The sequence below is a fragment of the Hoplias malabaricus genome, chromosome X1 (assembly GCF_029633855.1).
Source record: "Hoplias malabaricus isolate fHopMal1 chromosome X1, fHopMal1.hap1, whole genome shotgun sequence".
NCBI lineage: Eukaryota > Metazoa > Chordata > Actinopteri > Characiformes > Erythrinidae > Hoplias > Hoplias malabaricus.
Genome location: NC_089818.1, coordinates 4,818,444 through 4,834,499, shown reverse-complemented (window position 1 = coordinate 4,834,499; position 16,056 = coordinate 4,818,444). Strand labels below are relative to the sequence as shown.

Genomic DNA, 16,056 nt, shown 5'->3' with positions numbered 1-16,056 from the left:
GAAACCTACGCAGACACAGAGAGAACACACCACACTCCTCACAGACAGTTACCCGGAGGAAACCTACGCAGACACAGAGAGAACACACCACACTCCTCACAGACAGTCACCCGGAGGAAACCTACGCAGACACAGGGAGAACACACCACACTTCTCACAGACAGTCACCCAGAGGAAACCCACGCAGACACAGGGAGAACACATCACACTCCTCACAGACAGTCACCCGGAGGAAACCCACGCAGACACAGGGAGAACACACCACACTCCTCACAGACAGTCACCCGGAGGAAACCTACGCAGACACAGGGAGAACACACCACATTCCTCACAGACAGTCACCCGGAGGAAACCTACGCAGACACAGGGAGAACACACCACATTCCTCACAGACAGTCACCCGGAGGAAACCCACGCAGACACAGGGAGAACACACCACACTCCTCACAGACAGTCACCCGAAGGAAACCTACGCAGACACAGGGAGAACACATCACACTCCTCACAGACAGTCACCCGGAGGAAACCCACGCAGACACAGGGAGAACACACCAACTCCTCACAAACAGTCACCCGGAGGAAACCTACGCAGACACAGGGAGAACACACCAACTCCTCACAGACAGTCACCCGGAGTGGGAATCGAACCCACAACCTCCAGGCCCCTGGAGCTGTGTGACTGCAACACTACCTGCTGCTCCACTGTGCCGCCCCTTATTATACTATATAGATATAGTATAATAATGTTTATCTCACTAATAAATGTCTTTAAACCGTAAATAAACATAATATCCTGCTGATGTCAATGTGTTGCTATGTTTTTGATTTGTAATGATGCGGCAAATCACTGATATTTACTCTTATAAATCATTTTAACATGAACAAATATGTATATATAGGTGTATCTTTTTATGTGTGTGTGTGTGTGTGTGTCAGTGGATTGCCAGGCTGGGAGAAAGTGACGTACTCTATTTCCAAAATTTCTCTGCTCATAAATTCATAATCAACATACAGAGGCACAGCAAAGATACAGCATTAAAAATTCAGCATTAAAACCTTCCTCTCTTGACTTAATCTTTCAAAGCGTTTCCAAGAGAATAAAGATCTAATAAGAATTCTGGTGCATCCACAACAGCTTTATAGGAGAGGGATGACGAGACGGTTCACAAATATAATCAGTTTCAGAGAAAGCACTGTGGTAACACAGAGCGATCCTCACAGGAGCAGGTAGGCCTCAGGGCAGATGCATAACAAATGCTATGTCTTCAGACTTTCCTGAAATACTCAATTTTCCTGTTTACTCACTGATTAATGGGGGTTCAGGAAAGCTACACCCTAAAGTATACATCGTAAACAGTCAAAGCTAATCATATCTTACATCTTCAATCCTACAAATCCACCAACTCTCCACAGAGTTCACAATAACCTTAAACACTGTTGTACAAAGGCCCTGCGGCTCAGCAGCTCTGAAGATGTAACTCGCAACTCGGCAAATGGAAAGAGAGATGAAATGAGATGGAAGGGTGAAAGCTAACTGAGGTTGTGGAGGATGAGGTCAAAATCTGGTCAGAATGAGGGTTTTAAATGAATTACAAATGATACAAACGTGCTAATGATGTTGCTAATGTGATTATTATACTGTTGCTAATAAAGAATTAAAGTTATGCTAGTCCTGTATATCCGTTTAGCATGAAAGGGACCATGCTAACTAGAATGCTAGCCTAAATGTGTTGTCATACTTAGGCTACATTAACATTGATGTAAAGTGTTTCTAGGGTGCATGCAGAGATTTCTCTTACAGTATAACATCCAATATACGTCCACAAGCTTGTAGAAATACCATATTGGTGAATCCAGCTACTTTAATTAGGACCTATTGTGAATACAGATGTTCAGTTGTATAATCTCCATAGAAACGTGTCGGTACGTCTGTTATGAAGTTCAAATAAATCATGCAGCATATTTTACAAGCTTGAAATATCAATGTTTAATCCAGAAGGGCCATGTATAACAATTAGTCTTGCACTAACACGGCACTAGAATTCCATAAAGGCTACCAGCAGAGATGCAGAAGTGGGAAAGTATTTGTTTCCCTGATTTTAGACAGAATTTTGACATTTATGGCCCCAATGTTACAGTTTATTATGATCTGATTATGTTCTTTCTCAAGCAGGGTTCTCAGTAAATGTGAGCGACAGCATAAAGGTGTCTCATAAGTGCAGAATCATACAAGCTAGCTCATTTACCGGCCCAGAGGTTTAGCTGAAAAGGCCTATTTTTCCTCATAGAAAAGAAGCACAAAATGTTCACTTTTGGCAAATCTCCTGACTGAAATCTCCCTTTGCCTTGCTCGGAAAAGTACACACACACACACACACACACACACACACACACACACACACACAGCAGTAGCAGCAGCAGCAGCTGAGGCACTAGAGGATGTTAAATCTCCTTTACAGTGGTGAAAGTGGCAGTGTCTTTTAAGTGCATTGACAGAGCTCTGTCTCTCTCCCTCTCTCTTTCTCTGTCGAAGATGTGAACACTGAATGACAGTAGCTGTGGCGTGAAGCTCTCTCTGGCACACTGGCACTTCTAACTAACACACACACACACACACACACACACACACACACACACTCACACCCTCTCTTGTCACTGCACCTGGGACAGCTCACTGTAACCAACACAATGGGTGGATATTCAGCAACTTAAAAGGACCTACATCATGGCCAACAGTTTCCTTCATAATACCATTCTTTCCCAGTCTTTGGAGTCTGTGGAAACTACGCCACAAAAACAGACATATTAACCTTAAAGTATTTTGCTGTCAGCTCGACTGTAAGTAAAATACTTATCTGTGTCTGACAACTGCGTTGACAGGAGCTAATTTACTGCATAAATAATAGAAAGCTAGCATCAATTAATTAGGATTATGCAAACTAGAGTACCACTGGCCACTGGCTTTTTAGACTGCTCAGTCTGACAAAAGTCTTGCAAAACCTTTGCTTATTTTTAACTTTTTATTGCTCATTTTCAAATAAGCAATACAATACAAATATGCTACTTGCTAATACTGTGCTAATACTTAGAAGCAACATATACCAAAAGTGTTAGCAAATAGAGATTTTATGCAAATATTCCGTTAAACATATGAAGCAAAACATCATAAAACAGTATCTTGCTAATACTTTACTTGCTTTAATGTGTCTGTTTATGTACACTTGCTAACATGCTAAATGTTTGGAAAATGCTAACCACTCCCTAATATTTAGGAGGCCATATACATTATAAAGGTCCCCCTTCTTGCCCCCACTGCTGTTACCTTGGACGGCCAGAAGCTTATGTGTCTGGATGATTATGCAGAGTTGGAGAACCAGCTGGGGGGCACTCTCCAGGAAGGTGGCTAAGAGATGGAGCATGCTAACGTCTGCAAACTCATAAACCATCCTCCAGTAGAACCTCCAGCGGTCATTCTCCCCACTCTGCCTGCTCCGGATGCCCAGGTAGATGGTGTGGAAATACCTGAGGGGCACATAGAGAAACATCTTTAAATATGTAATGGTACCGTTTTGGCCTCAAAAGTTGTATCAAATAGTTTGAACACTCGTGATCAAATTATACCTGGGTTATAAATGGAATTATATTTGAAATGTTAGAATTAGTTTACATAAACAACCAAGCAAAAATAAATCACAGAACAAGTAATTCTAAGATATTAGTCTCTTTAAAATATAATGTAAAATCATAAAAACAACATTTTTTTATATTTATACGAACATTATGTGTGCAACCACAAAATATATTAATATTCATATGACTCTTAATTGGGTGGATAAAATGGCTGTCCTTCACAAAAGTGGTAAATTCCTAGTGTGGAAAAAAAAATCATCTCATCATAATAAGAGTCCTTGGGAAACATTCATAATATGACATTAGCCTACGTTTGTAAGCAGCTCTGGATTAGAGTATGTGTTAAGTGTTGTACAGCATATACATACACACGAACTCACAGTAACTTCACGATTACTGTGCGATAGTGCGATAGCGTGTTTTTTTCTTGTGTTTAAACAGGATTAATTCGTTTCCCCATGTGTGACAGTACTGTAGAGCCCTTTAGAGCTTTTGTATATGCAAAATTCACAGCAAAATAAAGTTTTTTAAGTGTTCAGCGCACACTTTTTTCAGTGTAAGGCTGTCTCCAGCTGCAATTAAGCAGCTAACCTTTCTCCACTGGTCTGTACTTTCCCCTCAGGCGCACGTAGCACTTAATTTGCTTTTACAAAAGTGGGACATTTTTCTCTACGAAAGCTGCTAGCTATTTCCAAGCTAATTATCTCTATCGATATTTACCAATGTAATCCTCCATCCCAAAAACCGAAAGAATGAGCCTCAATATTTAATGCGCACCTTTTGCTCCTGGAGAGCTGCATGGAATGATGATGAGGCCGTGCACTGCTGCACAGTCATTTGTAAATTAAAAAAACCCAAAAGCTTGTGAAACTGAGTGTATGCTGTATATGTATATTAATATATGAATATATGTGGAATATTCAGTGGCTGAAAACTCCTGCGCAGAGGGTAAATCAGCAGACTTGAATATATTCCTCCATAAAGAAATGTTAGACCTTTTGAAACAAGCTCTGCACAACATTTTCCTTAAACTAGTGAACTCCAGTAACAGCCAAAAGGCCTGCGCTATGGAGCAATTAAAGTCTGTGGAATTACAGGCTTTTTCATCATTGTTAAACTGCAAAGGCAAACAAACAAACCTCAGTGGCCGTTCCTGAGCCAGCGGAAAAAAAAGAGAAAGTTTCAAAGTGTCTCGCGGAACAGTCCTGTGTGCTCTGCTATGGCAACGGGCGGCTCAGTGTGCGGCGTGATCTGAAAGGTTAATGAATCCGTCGCGTTCTTTGGGAAAGAAAGAGCTTAGCCCTACACTACGCCACGGACAAAGACGTGATTAAGCACAGTGTGGGAAATTGCCTTTTGTGAAAAAGAGCTCAGGACTCACAACATCTGTTCTCAGGGCTGCGGTGATGGAATGATGACAGCACATCAGGCCTATGACTGACTGACTTCAGAGAGTGTAGTACTTTGTTCTGGTGTTCTGGACCCCCTACAACTACAACAAAAAAAATATTACCTTAACCCAACAAACACAAACAAACAGCCTTCTGCAACAAAATGCAGTATTCTACAAAGTCTGGATGCCCTATGCTTCCATTCCTGTAACTGCTAATGATGATCAGAGCTTAGCTCTGATGTAGACATACATGTTTCAGTTGTTCATACACAAGTTGTATAATCTCCACAGAAAGCCATGACATGTGTTGCCCTGCACTCTTAAAAATAAAAGTGCTACAAAAGGTTATTTAAGCAATGCCATAGAAGAAACACTTTTGGTTCCATAAAGTACCATTTTTTGCTGATATTTTGAAATGGGTAAAGAACCTTAAGACAGAGTGATGGAATTTTAAACCTTTAAACGTTTCTACACAACCACAAATATTATTCTTTATGGAACCAAAAGTGGTTTTTCTATGGCATCTCTCAATGGACCTTCTGTAACATCGTTATTTTTTTCGAGTGTGGAGCTCCATATGAGTGTAATGCCACCATGCTCAAAACTGGAGTGGGCTGTTTGGGTATAAAGCCTGTTCTCTGGAGTGATGGAGTTGCATGCAATATATTCAGGGTGAGTTGGATTGGCGTTTGTGATCCAGAACTAATCATCCAACATCCTCGCTAATGCGCTTGTGGCCGAGTGTCATCAAATTAAACAGCAATCCAAAAGAGCAGAAGCTCTTACTGCAGCTAAGATGGGCAAATTCCGTCTCTGTGCATCTGCTGTGATTGTGGCTTCTGCATGGCTTTGGTTTGCTGTTTCTGTGTATCAGCTCTGGTACATAGACTCCCTGGGGTTTGTTGGTGGAAAAGTTGGTTAGCACATTACTGACCAGCAGACAGGAGGCTTTCTCACCAGTGTGTGTTTGTGTGTGTTTGTGTATGTAGCCTGCTGAATAGTGGTGTAGTGCTGTGTCTGTACCTGTAGGCATCTGGTCCTACTTCTGCAACTCTGCCAAAAAAGTGACCTGTCCCTGGGCCATACTCCAGGAGCCGCCCAGTACACAGTTTACCCCTATAACCCTGACAGGCACAGAGCCAAGGAGCCTTTACACACACACACACACACACACATGCCTATAAGCAGCATTGTACAAACGTTAGGGACCATCTTTCCTTCATTAAAAATAAATTTACCCCCAAAGTTTGCTAAAAGCATCCTTGCATATTGTCGCTGTAAGAAGAAACCTTCACTGTATCTATATTGTTATGTTTCCTTCTTTATATTGTGTATCATTAGAAACTGACCAACAATGTGTCCAAAATTGCTTAGAAAAAAAAAAAACAACAACCCAAAAACTGAGCAGTGATTCTGGGTGAGCTCCACACCGACCATGGCCCTGATCAGGTCAGGATGAAGCGGTTACAGAAGATGAAGAAATGAATCTGTCATATTCAAGGTTAAGTGTGTACAGTCAGCCCTCCTCCAGAGATATAACTATGCACATACTCCCATACACTTAAAAAAGCTCTAGAATTCTTATAATACCTAATACACTGCAAGTCTGAGGAGACTGAGGAGGTGTGAAATGACAGGAGGCTACAGCAGGATGCGCATTGAGAGGTTTAAGGAATATATATACATATATATATATATCATATTATTAATCAGTGGCAGGTTGCATTAAGGAATGCAAAACCCAGGGGTGACTGTATAGAAGAAGAAGAAGAAGAATATGAAGAAGAAGAAGAAACAGAAGAAGAAGAAGAAAAAGAAGAAGAAAAAGAAGAAGAAGAAGAAGAAGAAGAAGAAGAAGAAGAAACATCTTTACTGACCCTCTTAGATTTGGGGGTTAGGTGTTTAGCTCAAGGGCACTTCAGCTGGGAACGAATTTTCTTTTGCTGGTTCCGTGAATTGAACTGGCAACCTTCCGGCCTCGCTTCTCTAACCCCAAGGCCATGGCTGCCCTCTTATATATCCGGTGGCTTGGTGGTTAGCACGTTCGCCTCCCAGCGCTGGGATCTTGGGTTCAAGTCCCATCTGGGTGGAGTTTCCATGTTCTCCCCGTGTCTGCGTGGGTTTCCTCCGGGGGCTCCGGTTTCCTCCCACAGTCCAAAAACATGGAGGGTAGGTGAATTGGCTTCTCTAATAACTGTCCTAGTGTGTGAATGAATGTCTGTATGTGTGAGCCCAGATATGGATTGGCGCTCTGTCCTGGGTTAAACCCTAGTGCCCGATGCAGTCCTCCAGGTGGACGGTCGTTTCTGGTTGAGAGTACGCTGTGCGCAATTGGCTGCCGCTTCTCGCCAGTGTGTGTGAATTGAGCGTTCTGAGCAGTGTAGATTGTAAAGCGTCCTTGGGTGTCTAGAAAGGCGCTATATAAGTGTAACGATAATAATATCCCTTCTCTTAAAAACTTACCACTTTGGACTGTGATGGGGTGCTGTATTATCTCTGAAAGCAGTCTGACAGAACGTTTGATTGGTTCATTAGTTTGAGCCAGTATTATTCATTCATTCATTCATTCATTCATTCATTATCTGTAACCCTTATCCAGTTCAGGGTCACGGTGGGTCCAGAGCCTACCTGGAATCATTGGGCGCAAGACGGGAACACACCCCGGAGGGGGCGCCAGTCTTTCACAGGGTGGCTAGTATTATTAATAATAATATTATACTTTTCTATCATATAATATGTTTTGGTTGTCATTATATTCTTCTTTCAATTAAAAAAATTGTAATACCTTTTTTGTGACCATCCAAATACTCAGATCTGAGTGTTCAGTGACAGAAAAATAAATAAAATTAATTCATTCATTATCTGTAACCCTTATCCAGTTCAGGGTCACAGTGGGTCCAGAGCCTACCTGGAATTATTGGGCGCAAGGCGGAAATACACCCTGGAGGGGGCGCCAGTCCTTCACAGGGCAACACAGACACACACACACACACACACATTCACTCACACACTCACACCTACGGACACTTTTGAGTCGCCAATCCACCTACCAACATGTGTTTTTGGAGCGTGGGAGGAAACCGGAGCACAGGGGGAACACACCACACTCCTCACAGACAGTCACCCAGAGGAAACCCACGCAGACACAGGGAGAACACACCACACTCCTCACAGACAGTCACCCGGAGGAAACCCACGCAGACACAGGGAGAACACACCACACTCCTCACAGACAGTCACCCGGAGGAAACCCACGCAGACACAGGGAGAACACACCACACTCCTCACAGACAGTCACCCAGAGCAGGAATCAAACCCACAACCTCCTGGTCCCTGGAGCTGTGTGACTGCGACACTACCTGCTGCGCTACCGTGCCGCCCCAATAAATAAAATAAATAAATAAATAAATAAATAAATAAATAAATACTGCACTATGCCAACTCCACGGAACAAGTGACAAAGCAAGTGGAATAAATTTCACGAGAACTCAACAAAGTAAAATACTGAACTGACTGCAGTCTAAAGCGTTCAGCGGAGGGAACCCTGCTTGTCACAAACACATCTTGTCACACGTTTGTTATTGCTGTAAAACTTCTCATTTGCATTAAGGCGACGCTCTAGATGTGTCAGGCTGGATGTTCGTGCTTCTGAAACCCTGACCTATATTTTTTTTTTTATTTCAAATAACAGTTCCAGCCCTGCAGTAACGGCATGTCAGAACTGAACGTTTACTCCTCCAGTCCCAGCAGTGTGGCGCTGGGTGTGAGAAACCGATGGCACATGCGTATTCTGCGCTGAGAGAGAAATGACGAGATTTTTTGCAAGTGCTCAATGCCACTACATCTCAGTTCAAGAACTAGCTCCAGATCACATCAGCAGAGTGGATGATCTGGTCATGTGCTTGCAGCAACCGCCTCTGCTATGCAGCGAAGGCTTTAAACTAGATGTTAGAACCTCCGTGAGGATTTGATTCCTAATGAGTGTAAAGCCACTTCAGCATGAGGCTGTGGAACACTGGAACTGTGTTCTGTGGAATGACAATAATCCAACTAATACCTCTGAGATGATTTGGGATTAGGGGCAAAAAAATAAAAATAATCTCGCAACATCAATACCTGACCTCACTAATCCACTTGTGGCTGAATGCAATAAAACCCCCACACTTCTAATACAGTGTAAAGCCATCCCAGACGAGTACACACTCTTTCACAAAATGATCTCATAGCTATCCAGCTCACATTGCTGTCCTTCTAGATCTGGTCAGCACTTGGGGTCTGTGATGGCCAGCCACTAGGCCATTGATGGACAGTCTTTGCTGATTACAGATAAGCCACAAGCCAGTGTCAGCTTCCATTTTGCGATATGTATTCCCCTAGTCATTGGTTCATCTGAAACCGCGGGTACAAGAGGTCCAGCTGGCCGACTCCTCGTCTTACTGCAGCACTGCCAGAATCACAGCAAGCCCACCCAAGTGTATCATTTATTTAAAATACACCATACACCCATGGACATTCCCCCATAAAAAATGCCCCTTGTGTTATCAGAAAGCAAATGCTAATTAATAAAATAATAATACTTTTAAAAAATGACAGTAGAAGTGGACACAAGCAGCTGTTACAGCAAAAGTCCCCCCTTCATTTTGTTCATAATTAGATTTGCCACATGTTACAGGATTATGGCTGGGGTTTGAGGGGCAGATGTACAGCGTGAGTTTGCACAGAGTCACGGACAGTGCAGCCGCCTGCGCAGATGCAGAGCACGTGCAAGCAACTGAGCATTGACTGCATATACTTCAGCTCAGGCAGGTTCATTAGCGTCTTTCATGCTTTAATGGAGGTCTTTAGGGACCAGTGACATGTAGATGATCACATGGAGTCAAGAGAGAAAGAAACCGTAGGGAGAAACAGGCACACACACACACACAAACGCACACACACACACACACACACACACACACACACACACACTCCACTTATAGAAACTAGCTTCAGGGAACTGAAGCAAAAAATAACATCTTCATGTGCATGTATGTACAGGCTCATGTGTGTGCCTCTGTGGTCTTGTTTTCATATATTAATGGGGCAATGGTAATATAATATTTAAAAAAATACGAACAGATACAACTCCACCACAGTTCAGTCCTAGAAGTTGGTTGCACATCTGCGTCACACAAGCCAAATAACCCCAAACTCCATGATGTTGAGGTCTGGGCTCTGGCATGGAGAGGGTTTTTAAGAAAATGTTATTAATCCCCTTGTGGAAATTGATTCTGGGAGTTTAAGTCATCCATGGTTGTGACACACACACACACACACACACACATTGCAGCATGCTGCCATCCTCATGACCCAGGGAGCAGTTGGGGGTTAGGCACCTCACGCACATGCATGTCAGCCATGGATAGGAGTAGAAAGCAAAGGATCTTCACTTCCTCCTCATACATTTCCTCTTCCTCACTAACGTCGTGTCTATTTCCTGTTCTCTTTACTGCTCTCGGTCCTTTCAGACTCATCACCTGAGTTGCCTTCTAGACATAAATATCTGTGTGTGTTTTTCACATTTGGAACAAAATGGAGCTCAAGGTTAAATCATCTCAAATATGAAATCATGGTTTTACACTTAGTTTCATCTGATCTCTGCAAAAAAACATGAAATATTAATACAATTCTTAATATATGACTTGTTCTGACTGGAAATAGAATGAATAACAGTTGGTCTCTGATACCTTTTACTGTATTTTTGCCTGTATTTCTATTTTATTGTGTGAAATCAGTGTTGGAAAATGTGGCCTGAGCTGTCGTGGGCTTGTTGCTGTTGTCTGTCTTGCAGAAAATATTCTTCCTCATCCCTTTTTTTCTAGCTCCCACTGACCACACACTGTCTGGCCCATCTTCATCACTGCCTCATTTAGCTCCCAATCCAGCAGTGCTAGTGGCCATCGAGTTCCACAAAACACTCACACAAACACACACACACACACACACACACACACACACACACACACACACACACACATACGACTGCCACCCCAGAGAGATCACATTCTCCCTCACCTGCCAATCACATGCTGGAAAACAGCCCTCTGAGAGGAGCTCAGATGCGTTTGTGTTGTTATCGCACATTGCATCATGCTTTCAGGGCTATTTTCTATTGCATCAATCACATCACACGCTCCAAAACACACCAACTCTCCTCTGATTTCCTGCACTCAGAGTCTAAACTCCACGCCTCCCTTCATCTTGCGCTAATAAACTACAGTAGAAGATGCAAAGTCACATCCGAACATGTAAAAGCAGGATTCAGTCTGGATTCAGACGTATATAATATCTCTGGCAGGGGTGGTCAGTATGAAGCAACCTTAAAGGTATACTCCAACATTTGTGTGTAGCATGCAATTTATTTCAACATATTTGCCACTGTTTAAACTCCAATACAGTATGGCTATGGAACTAAATAACTGATGGTGTTTGAATCTGAATGTTGAAAATTTTAATTATATTTATCTGAACTGAGGATATGGCGACACTGTGGCGCAGCAGCAGGGTGTGGTTTCGAGTCCAGCTCCAGGTGACTGTCTGTGAGGAGTGTGGTGTGTTCTCCCTGTGTCTGCGTGGGTTTCCTCTGGGTGACTGTCTGTGAGGAGTGTGATGTGTTCTCTCTGTGTCTGCATGGGTTTCCTCCGGGTGACTGTCTGTGAGGAGTGTGGTGTGTTCTCCCTTTGTCTGCGTGGGTGTCCTCCGGGTGACTGTCTGTGAGGAGTGTGGTGTGTTCTCCCTGTGTCTGCGTGGGTTTCCTCCGGGTGACTGTTTGTGAGGAGTGTGGTGTGTTCTCCCTGTGTCTGTGTGGGTTTCCTCCGGGTGACTGTCTGGGAGGAGTGTGGTGTGTTCTCCCTGTGTCTGCATGGGTTTCATCCGGGTGACTGTCTGTGAGGAGTTTGGTGTGTTCTCCCTGTGTCTGCGTGGGTGTCCTCCGGATGACTGTCTGTGAGGAGTGTGGTGTGTTCTCCCTGTGTCTGCGTGGGTGTCCTCTGGGTGACTGTCTGTGAGGAGTGTGGTGTGTTCTCCCTGTGTCTGCGTGGGTTTCCTCCGGGTGACTGTCTGTGAGGAGTGTGGTGTGTTCTCCCTGTGTCTGTGTGGGTTTCCTCCGGGTGACTGTCTGTGAGGAGTGTGGTGTGTTCTCCCTGTGTCTGCGTGGGTTTCATCCGGGTGACTGTCTGTGAGGAGTTTGGTGTGTTCTCCCTGTGTCTGCGTGGGTGTCCTCCGGATGACTGTCTGTGAGGAGTGTGGTGTGTTCTCCCTGTGTCTGCGTGGGTTTCCTCCGGGTGACTGTCTGGGAGGAGTGTGGTGTGTTCTCCCTGTGTCTGTGTGGGTTTCCTCCGGGTGACTGTCTGTGAGGAGTGTGGTGTGTTCTCCCTGTGTCTGTGTGGGTTTCCTCTAGGTGACTGTCTGTGAGGAGTTTGGTGTGTTCTCCCTGTGTCTGTGTGGGTTTCATCCGGGTGACTGTCTGTGAGGAGTTTGGTGTGTTCTCCCTGTGTCTGCGTGGGTTTCCTCCGGGTGACTGTCTGTGAGGAGTGTGTTGTGTTCTCCCTGTGTCTGCGTGGGTTTCATCCGGGTGACTGTCTGTGAGGAGTTTGGTGTGTTCTCCCTGTGTCTGCGTGGGTGTCCTCCGGATGACTGTCTGTGAGGAGTGTGGTGTGTTCTCCCTGTGTCTGCGTGGGTGTCCTCCGGGTGACTGTCTGTGAGGAGTGTGGTGTGTTCTCCCTGTGTCTGCGTGGGTTTCCTCTGGGTGACTGTCTGTGAGGAGTGTGATGTGTTCTCTCTGTGTCTGCATGGGTTTCCTCCGGGTGACTGTCTGTGAGGAGTGTGGTGTGTTCTCCCTTTGTCTGCGTGGGTGTCCTCCGGGTGACTGTCTGTGAGGAGTGTGGTGTGTTCTCCCTGTGTCTGCGTGGGTTTCCTCCGGGTGACTGTTTGTGAGGAGTGTGGTGTGTTCTCCCTGTGTCTGTGTGGGTTTCCTCCGGGTGACTGTCTGGGAGGAGTGTGGTGTGTTCTCCCTGTGTCTGCGTGGGTTTCATCCGGGTGACTGTCTGTGAGGAGTTTGGTGTGTTCTCCCTGTGTCTGCGTGGGTGTCCTCCGGATGACTGTCTGTGAGGAGTGTGGTGTGTTCTCCCTGTGTCTGCGTGGGTGTCCTCTGGGTGACTGTCTGTGAGGAGTGTGGTGTGTTCTCCCTGTGTCTGCGTGGGTTTCCTCCGGGTGACTGTCTGTGAGGAGTGTGGTGTGTTCTCCCTGTGTCTGTGTGGGTTTCCTCCGGGTGACTGTCTGTGAGGAGTGTGGTGTGTTCTCCCTGTGTCTGCGTGGGTTTCATCCGGGTGACTGTCTGTGAGGAGTTTGGTGTGTTCTCCCTGTGTCTGCGTGGGTGTCCTCCGGATGACTGTCTGTGAGGAGTGTGGTGTGTTCTCCCTGTGTCTGCGTGGGTTTCCTCCGGGTGACTGTCTGGGAGGAGTGTGGTGTGTTCTCCCTGTGTCTGTGTGGGTTTCCTCCGGGTGACTGTCTGTGAGGAGTGTGGTGTGTTCTCCCTGTGTCTGTGTGGGTTTCCTCTAGGTGACTGTCTGTGAGGAGTTTGGTGTGTTCTCCCTGTGTCTGTGTGGGTTTCCTCCGGGTGACTGTCTGTGAGGAGTGTGGTGTGTTCTCCCTGTGTCTGTGTGGGTTTCCTCTAGGTGACTGTCTGTGAGGAGTTTGGTGTGTTCTCCCTGTGTCTGCGTGGGTTTCCTCCGGGTGACTGTCTGTGAGGAGTGTGTTGTGTTCTCCCTGTGTCTGCGTGGGTTTCATCCGGGTGACTGTCTGTGAGGAGTTTGGTGTGTTCTCCCTGTGTCTGCGTGGGTGTCCTCCGGATGACTGTCTGTGAGGAGTGTGGTGTGTTCTCCCTGTGTCTGCGTGGGTGTCCTCCGGGTGACTGTCTGTGAGGAGTGTGGTGTGTTCTCCCTGTGTCTGCGTGGGTTTCCTCCGGGTGACTGTCTGTGAGGAGTGTGGTGTGTTCTCGCTGTGTCTGCGTGGGTTTCCTCCGGGTGACTGTCTGTGAGGAGTGTGGTGTGTTCTCCCTGTGTCTGTGTGGGTTTCCTCCGGGTGACTGTCTGTGAGGAGTGTGGTGTGTTCTCCCTGTGTCTGCGTGGGTTTCATCCGGGTGACTGTCTGTGAGGAGTTTGGTGTGTTCTCCCTGTGTCTGCGTGGGTTTCCTCCGGGTGACTGTCTGTGAGGAGTGTGGTGTGTTCTCCCTGTGTCTGTGTGGGTTTCCTCCGGGTGACTGTCTGTGAGGAGTGTGGTGTGTTCTCCCTGTGTCTGCGTGGGTTTCATCCGGGTGACTGTCTGTGAGGAGTTTGGTGTGTTCTCCCTGTGTCTGCGTGGGTTTCCTCCGGGTGACTGTCTGTGAGGAGTGTGGTGTGTTCTCGCTGTGTCTGCGTGGGTTTCCTCCGGGTGACTGTCTGTGAGGAGTGTGGTGTGTTCTCCCTGTGTCTGTGTGGGTTTCATCCGGGTGACTGTCTGTGAGGAGTGTGGTGTGTTCTCCCTGTGTCTGCGTGGGTTTCATCCGGGTGACTGTCTGTGAGGAGTGTGGTGTGTTCTCCCTGTGTCTGCGTGGGTTTCCTCCGGGTGACTGTCTGTGAGGAGTTTGGTGTGTTCTCCCTGTGTCTGCGTGGGTTTCCTCCGGGTGACTGTCTGTGAGGAGTGTGTTGTGTTCTCCCTGTGTCTGCGTGGGTTTCATCCGGGTGACTGTCTGTGAGGAGTTTGGTGTGTTCTCCCTGTGTCTACGTGGGTGTCCTCCGGGTGACTGTCTGTGAGGAGTTTGGTGTGTTCTCCCTGTGTCTGTGTGGGTTTCATCCGGGTGACTGTCTGTGAGGAGTGTGGTGTGTTCTCCCTGTGTCTGTGTGGGTTTCATCCGGGTGACTGTCTGTGAGGAGTTTGGTGTGTTCTCGCTGTGTCTGCGTGGGTTTCCTCCGGGTGACTGTCTGTGAGGAGTGTGGTGTGTTCTCCCTGTGTCTGTGTGGGTTTCATCCGGGTGACTGTCTGTGAGGAGTGTGGTGTGTTCTCCCTGTGTCTGCGTGGGTTTCATCCGGGTGACTGTCTGTGAGGAGTGTGGTGTGTTCTCCCTGTGTCTGCGTGGGTTTCCTCCGGGTGACTGTCTGTGAGGAGTTTGGTGTGTTCTCCCTGTGTCTGCGTGGGTTTCCTCCGGGTGACTGTCTGTGAGGAGTGTGTTGTGTTCTCCCTGTGTCTGCGTGGGTTTCATCCGGGTGACTGTCTGTGAGGAGTTTGGTGTGTTCTCCCTGTGTCTACGTGGGTGTCCTCCGGGTGACTGTCTGTGAGGAGTTTGGTGTGTTCTCCCTGTGTCTGTGTGGGTTTCATCCGGGTGACTGTCTGTGAGGAGTGTGGTGTGTTCTCCCTGTGTCTGTGTGGGTTTCATCCGGGTGACTGTCTGTGAGGAGTTTGGTGTGTTCTCGCTGTGTCTGCGTGGGTTTCCTCCGGGTGACTGTCTGTGAGGAGTGTGGTGTGTTCTCCCTGTGTCTGTGTGGGTTTCATCCGGGTGACTGTCTGTGAGGAGTGTGGTGTGTTCTCCCTGTGTCTGTGTGGGTTTCATCCGGGTGACTGTCTGTGAGGAGTGTGGTGTGTTCTCCCTGTGTCTGCGTGGGTTTCATCCGGGTGACTGTCTGTGAGGAGTTTGGTGTGTTCTCCCTGTGTCTGCGTGGGTTTCCTCCGGGTGACTGTCTGTGAGGAGTTTGGTGTGTTCTCCCTGTGTCTGCGTGGGTTTCCTCCGGGTGACTGTCTGTGAGGAGTGTGTTGTGTTCTCCCTGTGTCTGCGTGGGTTTCATCCGGGTGACTGTCTGTGAGGAGTTTGGTGTGTTCTCGCTGTGTCTGCGTGGGTTTCCTCCGGGTGACTGTCTGTGAGGAGTGTGGTGTGTTCTCCCTGTGTCTGTGTGGGTTTCATCCGGGTGACTGTCTGTGAGGAGTGTGGTGTGTTCTCCCTGTGTCTGTGTGGGTTTCATCCG

General features: G+C 46.6%; 1 protein-coding gene across 1 annotated transcript in view; it reads right to left on the bottom strand.

Annotated features, from left to right (window-relative positions):
* Nucleotides 1-1,530: 1,530 nt before the first annotated feature.
* The window catches only part of xkr4 (XK related 4), a 50,906-nt gene continuing 36,380 nt past the window's right edge, over nucleotides 1,531-16,056 (bottom strand). The window contains exons 2-3 of the mRNA XM_066652912.1: nucleotides 3,323-3,522; nucleotides 1,531-1,562 (exon numbers count right to left, since the gene is read on the bottom strand). Of these exons, the coding sequence (XP_066509009.1) occupies nucleotides 1,531-1,562; nucleotides 3,323-3,522 (232 nt within the window). The remainder of the gene's footprint in view (nucleotides 1,563-3,322; nucleotides 3,523-16,056) is intronic.